General features: G+C 43.7%; 1 protein-coding gene across 2 annotated transcripts in view; it reads right to left on the reverse strand.

Moving 5' to 3' along the window:
• ADAMTS12 (ADAM metallopeptidase with thrombospondin type 1 motif 12) overlaps window positions 1–14003 on the reverse strand; it is a 560388-nt gene that overhangs the window by 65800 nt on the left and 480585 nt on the right. For both annotated transcript variants that reach the window (XM_056545369.1, XM_056545379.1), the window contains exons 18-19: window positions 2027–2237; window positions 169–1230 (exon numbers count right to left, since the gene is read on the reverse strand). In XM_056545369.1, the coding sequence (XP_056401344.1) occupies window positions 169–1230; window positions 2027–2237 (1273 nt within the window). The remainder of the gene's footprint in view (window positions 1–168; window positions 1231–2026; window positions 2238–14003) is intronic.

Below are 14003 nucleotides of genomic sequence, written 5' to 3' on the forward strand. Positions count from 1 at the left end.
TCCATATTTTGATGCTAATTTGCTGCTGCATATTTTCCTACCCATTGAAGTCAACAGGTAGCAAAACACGCAGCTGATTTTGCTACCCATTGACTTCAATGGGTAGGAAAATGCGCAACAGCAAATACGACACCTGTGACCCTGCCCTAAAAGGATTAAAATCCTTACCTCACTCCAGTTTCCCACTATCCAGTGGACACCGCTTGTCTGATTTTCAGATGGCTCGGTAAAGTTTCCGCTTTCTGTGGAGTTCAGTATATTATCTAGAGATGGCTCCTGGGAGATATTTAGGCCAGGCACTGGCAGATGATCATGGTTGGCCAAGTCTATAAGCTCTGGATCCTGCTCAATGATGTCCTCATATGAAGTATTTTCGGTAGAACTTTCAGGCGTTGCCCCTAGGCGGAGAAGTCTTGAAATTTCAGTGGTGAACATAACAGGAGTTGACGACTGAGGGTGGTCTGTGGCCGTCATGTGGTTCTCCTGGGGAACCTTGACCCTACCCTTGTGCCTCTTACTTCTAGATTCGATGATATTGTTATTTTCAGCATCGTAGTGGATATCTGGGTCCTCGGTTGGTACAGCAGTTTCCCGAGTGTCCGTACGGGTTTCTGATTGAGTTAGAAAGTCATAGCTTGGTGTTACGCTTTGGAATTGAGTAGCATTGGGTGGAGAGCTGGTTGCATTGAAGACCAGGTCAAGGTCTCTTTGTGTTGTTAAGCTCTCGTTGCCTATTATTAGGCTTTCATTTGCTTTTTTGAGGTTTGGAAGACTCTTTGTCAAATTGGCACTAATTTTCTTCTTGTTACTGGACACGAGGACAAAGTTATATTTGTGAACCACATTAAAGTGGGTGGAATTTGGGATGTCATAGATCTGAAATTCATCTTCTATGGAGTTGACAGCAGGAAGCTTTGAAGCCGTAGTAAACGATGAAGTAATCTCCACACTTTCCTTGGGAGCTTTAGTGGGTGAAGGAAAGCTGGGTTTCTTTTTGAGGAGAAAGAAACGTTTCTTGGGTCCATCTGAAATCTTGTGGTAAATTTTGATGGGGGTTTTGAGATTCTTGTATTTGATAGGAAGTTGGGCTGTTCTTTTCTGGAGTAGGCACTGCTGAAGCCCGCAGAGGGCTTTCGAGTAGGGCTTCTTGGATGGGTCACATGATTCGTTGTTATTTTTTGTACAGGTCACATTACGGATTCGTATGCCACCTCCACATGTGACAGAACACTGAAATGGAAATGGAAACAAACGTCACACAGAAAGGTATAGAAATGTGTGTAAAAGTATGCAATTCTATTGATCTGCATAAACCCGCCTATGGACAAACCTGAAATATATAGTCATGAGTGGCCTATAGGACTGGCTGATGTTATTCAAGGTGCTAGATCAGTGTTTCCCAGCATGCCTTTGACCTCTCTACACTTTTACACCCTTCTATTCTCTACATATCTATAAGGGATAAGACCAGGGCCAAGCTACCTACAGCAGCCAAGATACCTACAGGGAGGTTCTACCTATAGGTGCCAAGTTACCTATAGGAGGGTCCTACCTACCAGGACCAAGCTACCTACAGGGGGGCCCTACATACAGGGGTCAAGCTACCTACATGATGGTCCGACCTACCAAAATGGATAATGGCCAGTGGAGACATTCTTGACCCCCTGAGAAGAAAGGATATGCAAAGCAACTCTTATATGCCAGTTTTTCCAGGTGGCTTTCACTTAAAGCAAGTGCTTTCCTCCAACAAAGAGCCATAGAACATGACTGGGGATGTATGCCAAGCCAGATATTTCTCCAGAAGGAAAGAATACCCATCTGCAGACAGCTGTTTAAGGATTGTTGTCCCTCATCACTGTATAGCGGGATGTAGGCTGACTGGCTGGCAAGAGGCTGTGGGATGAAAGGGTTAATGTTTCTCCTTATAGGCCATTCATTCCTGTAAAGGGTGGTATGAGAGAGCTGCTTTGCATATCCTCACATAACCCAAGACACCAACATAACTACCTCATTACTATGACATTACCTCAGTCCAGTTGCTCACTGACCAGTCGGATGGACATGAAATATCTCTGTTGCAGGATGTATAGTTCTTAGGTTTGGAGAGATGGTGGCAGTCCATTGATGGGAGAGCCTGTTCATCTGACCCCACTGTTCTGATACACAGGACCGTTCTCTTCTTCTCACCAGTTGGTCCACAGGTAGTGGAGCATTCCTGCCATTCCCCAGTCCACCACCTAAAAACAGATGGCACTGTATGAGTTGAGATGGCCTGCAACAATGAATTCTCATTCTTTAAAGAAGCACTCTGGCAATGTGTTTCTTACATAGTGTCACACTGGTCCACAAAAGTAAACTAAGGCTTCCCTTTCATCATTCTCTAACCCTAAAGAACATGGCAGCTGTGCCTTGTGTAAATACCAGGGTACCTACTGCTGTATCTACGCAGTGCTGCAGTATAATCTCCCTCCTTCAAGTTTTCCAGATAGATGATTGGAAAGAAATGAGATAGATAGATATGAGATATAAAGATAAATAGATATGAGATAGATAGATAGATACAAACAAAGAATAAGTTGGCCAGCACTAATGATTCCAAACTATTATACGGACCTGGCTTACAGGTGCAGGCTGCTGGGCTAAATATACAGCAACAGGAGAATACAGCAGCACACTGCTAGCACAAAGATATAGATAAAACATGAGTATATAGATACAACATGAGAAGCTATTCAGCTATGGTGCAGTAATGAAATAGTGAGATACTTAGCTTGCAATTTGGCGGCCAAATAGCTTGGACCGTCCCACCAGGTGAGATATAAAGATAAATAGATATGAGATAGATAGATAGATAGATATGAGATAGATAGATAGATATGAGATAGATAGATATGAGATAGATAGATAAATATGAGATAGATATGTGATAGATAGATAGATAGATATGAAATAGATAGATATGAGATAGATAGATAAATATGAGATAGATATGAGATAGATAGATAGATATGAAATAGATACTAAAAATGTGAGATAGATAGATAGATACTGTAGATAGATAGGTAAAAGGCAAAACTGTAGCACTCCAGGGTAAGGGTATGTTCACACTGATAATACTTGTGCGAAATTCTCACTGAAAAAATCCGCTCAGAAATCACAGTTTTTTTTCTGCGCGGAACCTGTGTGGAATCTGCGCGGAATTCCACACAGAAATCAGTGCGGAATTCAGCGCGGCATAGGACATTATTAAAAAAATAATAATTTTGCACAAATTCCATGGGAATTCTGTGGGAATTCCGTGCAAAATCCACGCAATTTCCGCACGAAAGTGTGGCGGACTGAAAAAAAAAAATGACATTGAGTTCTATGGGGTTAGGACGCGAATTCCGTATGAAGAAAGAACATGTTCCTTCTTCATGCGGTACTGAATTCAGTGACAGAATTCCGCTTGCTGAAATTCCTCACTGTGAACAGAGGAGCAGAAATTTAATAACATACTATGGGGTTTTTCACTGCTGAATGAATTGGAGAGGAATAAGCGAGCAGAATTACTTGCGGAAATTCCTCTCCAAACCTTCAGTGTGAACATACCCTAAAGATGAATTTATTCAATCCAAGCAGATCCAACGTTTCGGTCGCCCAGTGCGGCTATTTTCAAGCATGAAATTTCACCATTTTTTGCACCATAACCATGGAGTGCTGCAGTATTGTCTTCTACATAGCTTTGAGTGCCTGTGACCTGGCAGTGTGACTGCCGGCACTCATCCATCTTATCACCGGGAGTGCTGTCCAGCATTGCTTGTATATCTAGATAGATAGATAGACAGACATAGCATAACCTCTTATTGAGTCATTATCTCTGTTATGCAGAACTGGTGATGAATGGATGGCCTGATGCCTGATCTATCAAACGTTTCCTGTCTGCTCCACAGAGATAGTGCCCAATCTAGTTCTTACAATAGGAGTCAGTGACAGACGACCTCTGTCCATGTGCCCGTAATATATTTCACCTAAATGTCTTTGGAACTTTGTAATAGAAAACTGGACATAGCCATCTTGACACTAAATATACGTCTCTTTAATGGACATGTACAGCAATTATCAGAGCCGAACACCTGAGTCTCATCACACCTGAAATGAAAGGGATTAAAGGGATTTTCCAGGATATTCCAGGATTATATTTGACTGTGCAACAGGGGCTGTAACGTTAGTGTAGTTCATAATATAGTGTCTGTACCTGTGTTTGATGGTGGTCTCACAGTTCTTGTGTCATCTTTGCCCCAATGTTCATTTGCCTGTCGTCTCAGGTTTCCCCAGTTTACAGTGCAGCCTGAGACATTACATCACTAGTCAGGTGTTCAAAGGGAGCCTGTCTGTGTTTCAATGGATGGAGCAACCGCTGGGTGGGAGGAAATTCATTCTCCACAGGGCTGCAGGTAATTGTAGTTTCATGACAGCAAATGTGGCTCAGCTGTACTGCAAAGTTGGGGGTGGCTGATGTGTGGGAGGGAGAAAAGCGACCTCACACTTACAAACAAGGGATTATGGGACTTGTAGTTGGAAGGAAGGAACTTCAACAGGAAGTAGCCAGTTCACAAAAAGAAAGCAGCAGCATTATGGTGGACTCACAACATAGCCATTTAGCCCCAAGACAAGCACAGATCCTTCCTCAGCATGTCCAATACTGTCTGGCAGGTAAGTACTAACATCACTTTATGGTGGATAACCCCTTTAATCAGCTAAAGTTAAATGATAAAAGATCTTATAAAAAAATGAAACAATAGAAAACATGGAACTGATGCAGAAGTAACTTTTCTTAGCACGACGGGTTACCTTTATTTGCTTACTGTGCTATCCCTTTAAGTACCATTAAATATTCCAGGCATTGTGATATTGTACTGTAGGAAGCCATTGTTTGCTCCTTCTACAGGTGTCACCTGTTGCTGACGGGAAGCAGCCGCATCCTGTGCATGTCAATGTGATTTAATGGTGCAGCTGGTGGAGCTGGCGGCTGCAGAGAAGGTGTCTCATCAGAAAATCACTGTAATCAATCGAGTCAGGTTTCCACCTCTGCAGAGTTGAGTAGTTATCATGAGGAAATAGGATCGAGCCGAGGTAAATTGTTTTCTCATTAGTCCAATAAGAAATCCAGAACAATTCAACCGATGCAAAGAGGAGGAAGACATTCTCACAGCACCCTGGAGCCATCCCAAAATATTATGTAAGAAGCAATCTCGTTGATCAGTCTTCAGACCATGGTACCACATTTATGCCACACGAGATGATCATAGTAGAACAAACAACACGTGGCCTGGTGTTATCATGGTGAAGAATGGCTGCTTGGACTCTGTGGACAAGTGGCCATACCACCGATTCCACGACCAAATCAATGTAACATCAAGCTGTTATTGTATCTGGAATGAAGACTAGAGGAGACCGGCTATCATACATTATGCCACCTCACAAAATAATCCTGTGAGTAGGACCAGTGTGATGTTCCCTCGTGAAGGCCTCATCATGGCATCGCCAATATGGTGCTCAGACCAATCTCGGGCTATCATTGTTTCTGGAGTGAATAGGATAGAGCTCAACTTCAGCCTCCATTGGCATCTTGCTACTGCACATAAGCATTATAGCCCTTAAAGGGGTACTCCCACCCTAGACATCTTATCCCCTATGCAAAGGATAGGGGATAAGATGTCTGATCGTGGCCGTCACGTCCCCTCCCATAGACTTGCATTGAGGGGACGAGGCGTGACATCACACAGGGGCAGAGTTCTGACGTCACGGACTTCCGTTCCCGTGGTCGCGACCCAGACCCTCCAGCGCTTCCGGACAAGAAACAGGTGGGTGCCGCATGCAACATTGCGGGGGTCCCCAGCGGCGGGACCCCCGCGATCAGACATCTTATCCCCTATCCTTTGGATAGGGGATAAGATGTCTAGGGTGGGAGTACCCCTTTAAGAGCAGTGGTACGAGGTCAATAGAACATCTGTAGCTGGATATCTGGCTTGTATTCCAATGACATGCATATAAAAAAGTCCCCCCCAAAAAAAGTCCAAAATTGATGCTTTTTTGTAACATCATATTCCAAAAAATTTGATAAAAAATGTATTAAAAGTTTTATGTATGCACATGTGGTATCAATAAAAAGTACAGATCATGGGGTAAAAAATTAGCCCTCATACTGCCGCTTATATGACAAAATGAAAAAGTTATAGGTTGTCAAAATAGAGGGATTTTAAGCGTACTAATTTGGCAAAAAAGTTTGAGATTTTTTTTAAGTGCAACAATAATAGAAAAGTATATAATCATGGGTATCATTTTATTTGTACTGACACACAGAATAAAGAACACGTCACAATGTAAATTGTACGGCGTGAAAACAAAAACTTCCAAAATTTGCAAAATACCGGATTTCGCCAAACACAAATAGTATTTTTTTGATTACGCCATGCATTTTAGGGAAAATGAGTGATGTCATGACAAAGGACAACTGGTCGCACAAAATACAAGCCCTCATGCTAGTCTGTGGATGAAAATATAAAAGAGTTATGATTTTTAGAAGGCGAGGAGGAAGAAACGAAAATGCAAAAATAAAACTGGCCTGGTCCTTAAAGGGGTACCCCGGTGGAAAACTTTTTTTTTTTAATCAACTGGTGCCAGAAAATAAAACAGATTTGTAAATAACTTCTATAAAAAAAAATCTTTACCCTTCCAGTACTTATTAGCAGCTGTATGCTACAGAGGAAATTCTTTAGTTTTTGAATTTCTTTTGTGTCTTGTCCACAGTGCTCTCTGCTGTCACCTGATGCCCGTATCAGGAACTGACCAGATCAGGAGAAAATCCCCATAGCAAACCTACCGTATATACTCGAGTATAAGCCGAGTTTTCCAGCACGATTTTTCGTGCTGAAAACGCCGCCCTCAGTTACTCGAGTGAACAAAAACCCGCTTCTGGCTAAGCTATGAGGGGATGGTCCGGGCCGTCCAACCTCAAACATCTGTGCTGCGGGGACCGTCCGGTGGGGAGGGTTAGTTGTTCCGGGCTGTCCATCTTCACCGGGAGGCCCTCTTCTCCACTCCGGGCCGGCCCCGAACTAGTGACGCTGCATTGACGCCACCGCGCAGGGACGTTCATGCGCAGGGACGTCACAGACAGCTGCTGCGCACGCACGTCCCTGCGCGTCGTCGTCAACGCAACGTCACTAGTCTGTGGCCGGCCCAGAGCGGAGAAGAGGACAAGGGGGGTCTGGGTGATGAAGGGGGGGGGGGATGATGATGAGGGTCATGATGACAGGGGTGTTAATGACGGGGGTCTGGATGATGACAGGGGGGGATGATGACATGGGGGGATGATGTATTTCCCACCTTAGGCTTATAGTCGAGTAAATAACTTTTCCTAGGTTTTTGGGGTAAAATTAGGGGCTTCGGTTTATATTCGGAACGGCTAATACTCGAGTATATGCGGTATGCTGCTCTGGACAATTCCTGACATGGACAGAGGTGTCAGCAGAGAGCACAAGACAAAAAAGAAATTAAAAAAGAAAAGAATTTCCTCTGTATTATACAGCAGCTAATAAGTACTGAACAAATTAAGATTTAAAAATAGAAGTAATTTACAAATCTGTTTAACTTTCTGGCACCAGATGATAAAAATAAAAAAAGTTTTCCACTGGAGTACCCTTTTAAGGCCATATGGGCTTGGTACTTGGGGTTAAGTAACAGTATGATGATAATGTTTGTTCCATGTCTAACTGTGGTATTTGTTATATGGTTTTACAGCTATGGTACATACAGTGGTCCCTCAAGTTACAATATTAATTGGTTCCAGGATGACCATTGTATGTTGAGACCATTGTATGTTGAGACCATAACTCTATGTAAACCTGGTAATTGGTTCTAAAGCCCCAAAATGTCATCCAAAAATAGGAAAAAGTGAGGATTAAAGAAAAATAAGTAGATAACTAATATAGATAAAGCAAATCCCTACATATAAAAGTAATGAAGATCTGCTGGGAGCTGCAATCACTGTCTATGTCAGTGTTTCCCAACCAGGGTGCCTCCAGCTGTTGCAAAACTACAACTCCCAGCATGCCCGGACAGCCGTTGGCTGTCCGGGCATGCTGGGAGTTGTAGTTTTGCAACAGCTGGAGGCACCCTGGTTGGGAAACAATGGTTTATGTAGAGGACAGAAGCTTCTTCAGGGTCCTATACAGAACACAGTGTCCCAAATGGAGCCGCCCTTACTTGGTGTCCAAAGGAGCAGCTAACCCTGGCACAGGTAAGGAGTAGTACAGAACTTGTAGATCCTCCCTGTACTGTAGGGGGCGCTACCAGACAGCTAGTCAGTGGATGCACTTCAGTAATACAGGTGATTTACCAGTAAAATGCCCATTCCGATTGGTCAGTTCCTCCAGTCATTGACACGTTTCACAGATCTGGACTGTCTGTACAGTGTATGTTGAGTCTGGTTTCAAGTTACGATGGTCCAGAAAAGACCATTGTATGTTGAATCTATTGTATGTTGAGGCCATTGTAAGTTGAGGGATCTCTGTATTAGATATATATAAGTGATTACAATATTAGGGTGAAAGGATAGGTTTATTGGGGAAAACTGTACAACTGAAAGGAGGCTCTAGTAGCCTGCTGGGTACCTCTTGCTTGGACACAAGATGAGATACAGTTGGGATACATGGAGGCATACAGGTTCTATATGGCATCCTACATACTGTAGATATTGCAGCTGGGCCTGTAGATCCTGCACACTCGTAGGTTGCCAAAGCTGGCACAATAAATGCTCTATTGGCAATAAATTCCGTGACAAAGTAAGTGTTGCAATTAGTAGTAGTGTTGCATGGTAGGACACATGATAAGTGCGGTGATATCAGGAAGTATTACTTTACTGAGAGAGTAGTGGATGCATGGAATAGCCTTCCTGCAGAAGTGGTCGCTGCAAATACAGTGAAGGAGTTTAAGAATGTATCGGATAGGTATAAGGCTATCCTTCATATAAGATAGGGTTAGGTATAAGAATATCCTTCATATAAGATAGGGATAGACATAAGGCTATCCTTCATATAAGATAGGGATAGGCATAAGGCTATCCTTCATATAAGATAGGGATAGGCATAAGGCTATCCTTCATATAAGATAGGTATAGGCATAAGGCTATCCTTCATATAAGATAGGTATAGGCATAAGGCTATCCTTCATATAAGATAGGTATAGGCATAAGGCTATCCTTCATATAAGATAGGGATAGGCATAAGGCTATCCTTCATATAAGATAGGGATAGGCATAAGGCTATACTTCATATAATATAGGGATAGGTATAAGGCTATGCTTCATATAAGATAGTGATAGGCATAAGGCTATCCTTCATATAAGATAGGGATAGGGATGAGGCTATCCTTCATATAAGATAGGGATAGGTATAAGGCTATCCTTCATATAAGATCGGGATAGGCATAAGGCTATCCTTCGTATAAGATAGAGATAGGCATAAGGCTATCCTTCATATAAGATAGGGATAGGCATAAGGCTATCCTTCATATAAGATAGGTATAGGTATAAGACTATCCTTCATATAAGATAGGGATAGGCATAAGGCTATTCTTCATATAAGATAGAGATAGGCATAAGGCTATCCTTCATATAAGATAGGGATAGGTATAAGGCTATCCTTCATATAAGATAGGGATAGGCATAAGGCTATCCTTCATATAAGATAGGTATAGGTATAAGACTATCCTTCATATAAGATAGGGATAGGCATAAGGCTATCCTTCATATAAGATAGAGATAGGCATAAGGCTATCCTTCATATAAGATAGAGATAGGCATAAGGCTATACTTCATATAATATAGGGCCAGGAACTATTCATAGTATTCAGGATATTGGGCAGACAAAATTGGCCAAATGGTTCTTATCTGCTGATGTTTCTATGTAACCAGATTTTCTTTGGCTAAGCAGAGACAGATTCTGGATTATGGACAAGGAAACTGTGAGATCTGTTCCTGGTTTTTGGCAAATCAAACAATCATCCCTACTGGTGGTCTATTTGGGCCATCAGGTCCCTGTTCGCCATGTATGGGTGCCCTCATCTAACTACTGCTCCCAACACCTCCTAACACCACAATCAGAATTGGACAATTATAGTCCAAGATTTGGGCTAGCACCCATCAGACTATAGTTAAAGGGGTACTCCAGTGAAAACCTTTTTTCTTTTAAATCAACTGGTGGCAGAAAGTTAAACATATTTGTAAATTACTTCTATTAGAAAAATCTTAATCCTTCCAGTACTTATTAGCTGCTGAATGCTACAGAGGAAATTCCTTTCTTTTTGGAACACTGATGACATAACGAACACAGTGCTCTCTGCTGACATCTCTGTCCATTTTAGCAACCGTGCATAGCAGATGTATGCTAAGGGCAGCATGGTGGCTCAGTGGTTAGCACAGCTCTGGGGCCTTGGGTTCAAATCCCACTAAGGACAACAATAACTAAAGTGTTATTATTATTATAATAACATCAGCAGAGAGCACTGTGCTCGTGATGTCATCAGAGAGCATTCCAAAAAGAAAAGAATTTCCTCTGTAGTATTCAGCAGCTAATAAGTACAGGAAGGATTAAGATTTTTTAATAGAAGTAATTTACAAATATGTTTAACTTTCTGCCACCAGTTGATTTAAAAGAAAAAAGGTTTTCACCGGAGTACCCCTTTAACCCCTTAAGGACACATGACGTTCTCATACGTCTCCATTTCCGAGTCCTTAAGGACACATGACGTATGAGAACGTCATGTGTTTTACCGGCCCCCCGCAACCATCTGGAGCGGAGCCGGTCCCCGATGCCTGCTGAAATCGTTCAGCAGGCATCGGGGCATATCGCCCAGGGGGGTCATTATGACCCCCCTTGTCGGCGATGGCCGCAGATCGCTGGACAATTCAGTCCAGCGATCTGCGGCGGATTCCGGGTCAATCGGGTCTCCAGTGACCCGGTGACCCGGAACTATTGGCTGATCGGGGCCGTCAGAGACGGCCCCGAACAGCCAGAGCCAGCAGGGGTGAGGTGGCACTGGTGCCACCTCACGATCGCCCTGATTCGTCGGCCGGATTACCGGCCGACCAATCAGGGCGCCTGCTGCGGGTGTCACTCCCGCAACCCGCTCCGCCCCTCTTCCGGAGGACGTGAGCGGGTGCGGGACGTGCACCCCGGGTGCTGGGGACCCCGATCCCCGGCGCCCCTGTTGGGATCGGGGCCCCAGGAGCAGCGGCGGCGGCGGAGACGACGAGGGACTGACCTGTGCTGCTGGATCGTTGGAGGTGAGTGACAGCCTCCTGCTGTTGCTTAGCAACAGCTCCCAGCATGCAAAAAGGGCATGCTGGGAGCTGTAGTTATGCAACAGCAGGAGGCAGACCACCACAACTCCCAGCATGCCCTTATGGGCATGCTGGGACTTGTAGTTTTGCAACAGCTGGAGGCACATTTTTTCTATGTATAAGTGTACCTTCAGCTGTTGTGTAACTACAACTCCCAGCTTGCACAATCAGCTAAAGTGCATGCTGGGAGTTGTAGTGGTGCATCTGGTGGTTGCATAACTACAACTCCCAGCATGCCCTTTGGCTGTCGGTGACTGCTGAGAGTTGTAGTTTTGCAACAGCTGAAGGCACACTGAGTTAAGTAGCAAACCAGTGTGTCTCCAGCTGTTGCATAACTACAATCCCCAGCATCCCCAGCCAAAGTAGTATGCCTCCAGCTGTTGCATAACTACAACACCCAGCATGCCCTTCCGCTGTCCGTACATGCTGGGGGTTGTAGCTTTTGCAACAGCTGAAGGCACACTGGTTGCAAAACACTGAGTTTGTTACCAAACTCGGTGTTTCACAACCAGTGTGCCTCCAGCTGTTGCAAAACTACAACTCCCAGCATGCACTGATAGACCGTACATGCTGGGAGTTGTAGTTTTGCAACAGCTGGATGTCCCCCCCCAATGTGAATGTACAGGGTACACTCACATGGGCGGAGGATTACAGTAAGTATCCGGCTGCAAGTTTGAGGTGCGGCAAAATTTCTGCCGCAGCTCAAACTGCCAGCGAGAAACTACTGTGAACCCCCCGCCCGTGTGACTGTACCCTAAAAACACTACACTACACTAACACACAATAAAATAAAAAGTAAAAAACACTACATATACACATACCCCTACACAGCCCCCCTCCCCAATAAAAATGAAAAACGTCTGGTACGCCACTGTTTCCAAAACGGAGCCTCCAGCGGTTGCAAAACTACAACTCCCAGCATGCACTGATAGACCATACATGCTGGGAGTTGTAGTTTTGCAACAGCTGGATGTTCCCCCCCAATGTGAACGTACAGGGTACACTCACATGGGCGGAGGATTACAGTAAGTATCCGGCTGCAAGTTTGAGCTGCGTCAAATTTTCTGCCGTAGCTCAAACTGCCAGCGAGAAACTACGCCACTGTTTCCAAAACGGAGCCTCCAGCTGTTGCAAAACAACTACTCCCAGTATTGCCAGATAGCCGTTGACTGTCCAGGCATGCTGGGAGTTTTACAACAGCTGGAGGCACCCTGTTTGGGAATCACTGGCGTAGAATACCCCTATGTCCACCCCTATGCAAGTCCCTAATTTAGGCCTCAAATGCGCATGGCGCTCTCACTTTGGAGCCCTGTCGTATTTCAAGGCAACAGTTTAGGGTCACATATGGGGTATCGCCGTACTCGGGAGAAATTGGGCTTCAAATTTTGGGGGGTATTTTCTGCTATTACCCTTTTAAAAAATGTAAAATTTTTGGGAAAACAAGCATTTTAGGTAAAAAAAATATATTTTTTTTACATATGCAAAAGTCGTGAAACACCTGTAGGGTATTAAGGTTCAAATTACCCCTTGTTACGTTCCCCGAGGGGTCTAGTTTCCAAAATGGTATGCCATGTGTTTTTTTTTTTGCTGTCCTGGCACCATAGGGGCTTCCTAAATGCGGCATGCCCCCAGAGCAAAATTCGCTTTCAAAAAGCCAAATGTGACTCCTTCTCTTCTGAGACCTGTAGTGCGCCAGCAGAGCACTTTTCACACCCATATGGGGTGTTTTCTGAATCGGGAGAAATTGGGCTTCAAATTTTGGGGGGTATTTTCTGCTATTACCCTTTTTAAAATTGTAAAAATTTTGGGAAACCAAGCATTTTAGGTAAAAAAAATATATATTTTTTTACATATGCAAAAGTCGTGAAACACCTGTAGGGTATTAAGGTTCACATTACCCCTTGTTACGTTCCCTGAGGGGTCTAGTTTCCAAAATGGTATGCCATGTGGTTTTTTTTGCTGTTCTGGCACCATAGGGGCTTCCTAAATGCGGCATGCCCCCAGAGCAAAATTTGCTTTCAAAAAGCCAAATGTTACTCCTTCTCTTCTGAGACCTGTAGTGCGCCAGCAGAGCACTTTTCACCCCCATATGGGGTGTTTTCTGAATCGGGAGAAATTGGGCTTCAAATTTTGGGGGGTATTTTCCGCTATTACCCTTTTTAAAAATGTAAACATTTTGGGAAAACAAGCATTTTAGGTAAAAAAAAAATTTTTTTTTTACATATGCAAAAGTTGTGAAACACCTGTAGGGCATTAAGGTTCACGTTACCCCTTGTTACGTTCCCCGAGGGGTCTAGTTTCCAAAATGGTATGCCATGTGTTTTTTTTTTGCTGTTCTGGCACCATAGGGGCTTCCTAAATGCGGCATGCCCCCAGAGCAAAATTTGCTTTCAAAAAGCCAAATGTGACTCCTTCTCTTCTGAGACCTGTAGTGCGCCAGCAGAGAACTTTTCACCCCCATGCAAGGTGTTTTCTGTATCGGGAGAAATTGGGCTTCAAATTTTGGGGGGTATTTTCTGCTATTACTCTTTTTAAAAATGTAAAATTTTTGGGAAACCAAGCATTTTAGGTAAAAAAAAAATATATTTTTTTTACATATGCAAAAGTCGTGAATCAC

Source organism: Hyla sarda, chromosome 1, assembly GCF_029499605.1.
Source record: "Hyla sarda isolate aHylSar1 chromosome 1, aHylSar1.hap1, whole genome shotgun sequence".
In the NCBI taxonomy this organism is placed as follows: domain Eukaryota; kingdom Metazoa; phylum Chordata; class Amphibia; order Anura; family Hylidae; genus Hyla; species Hyla sarda.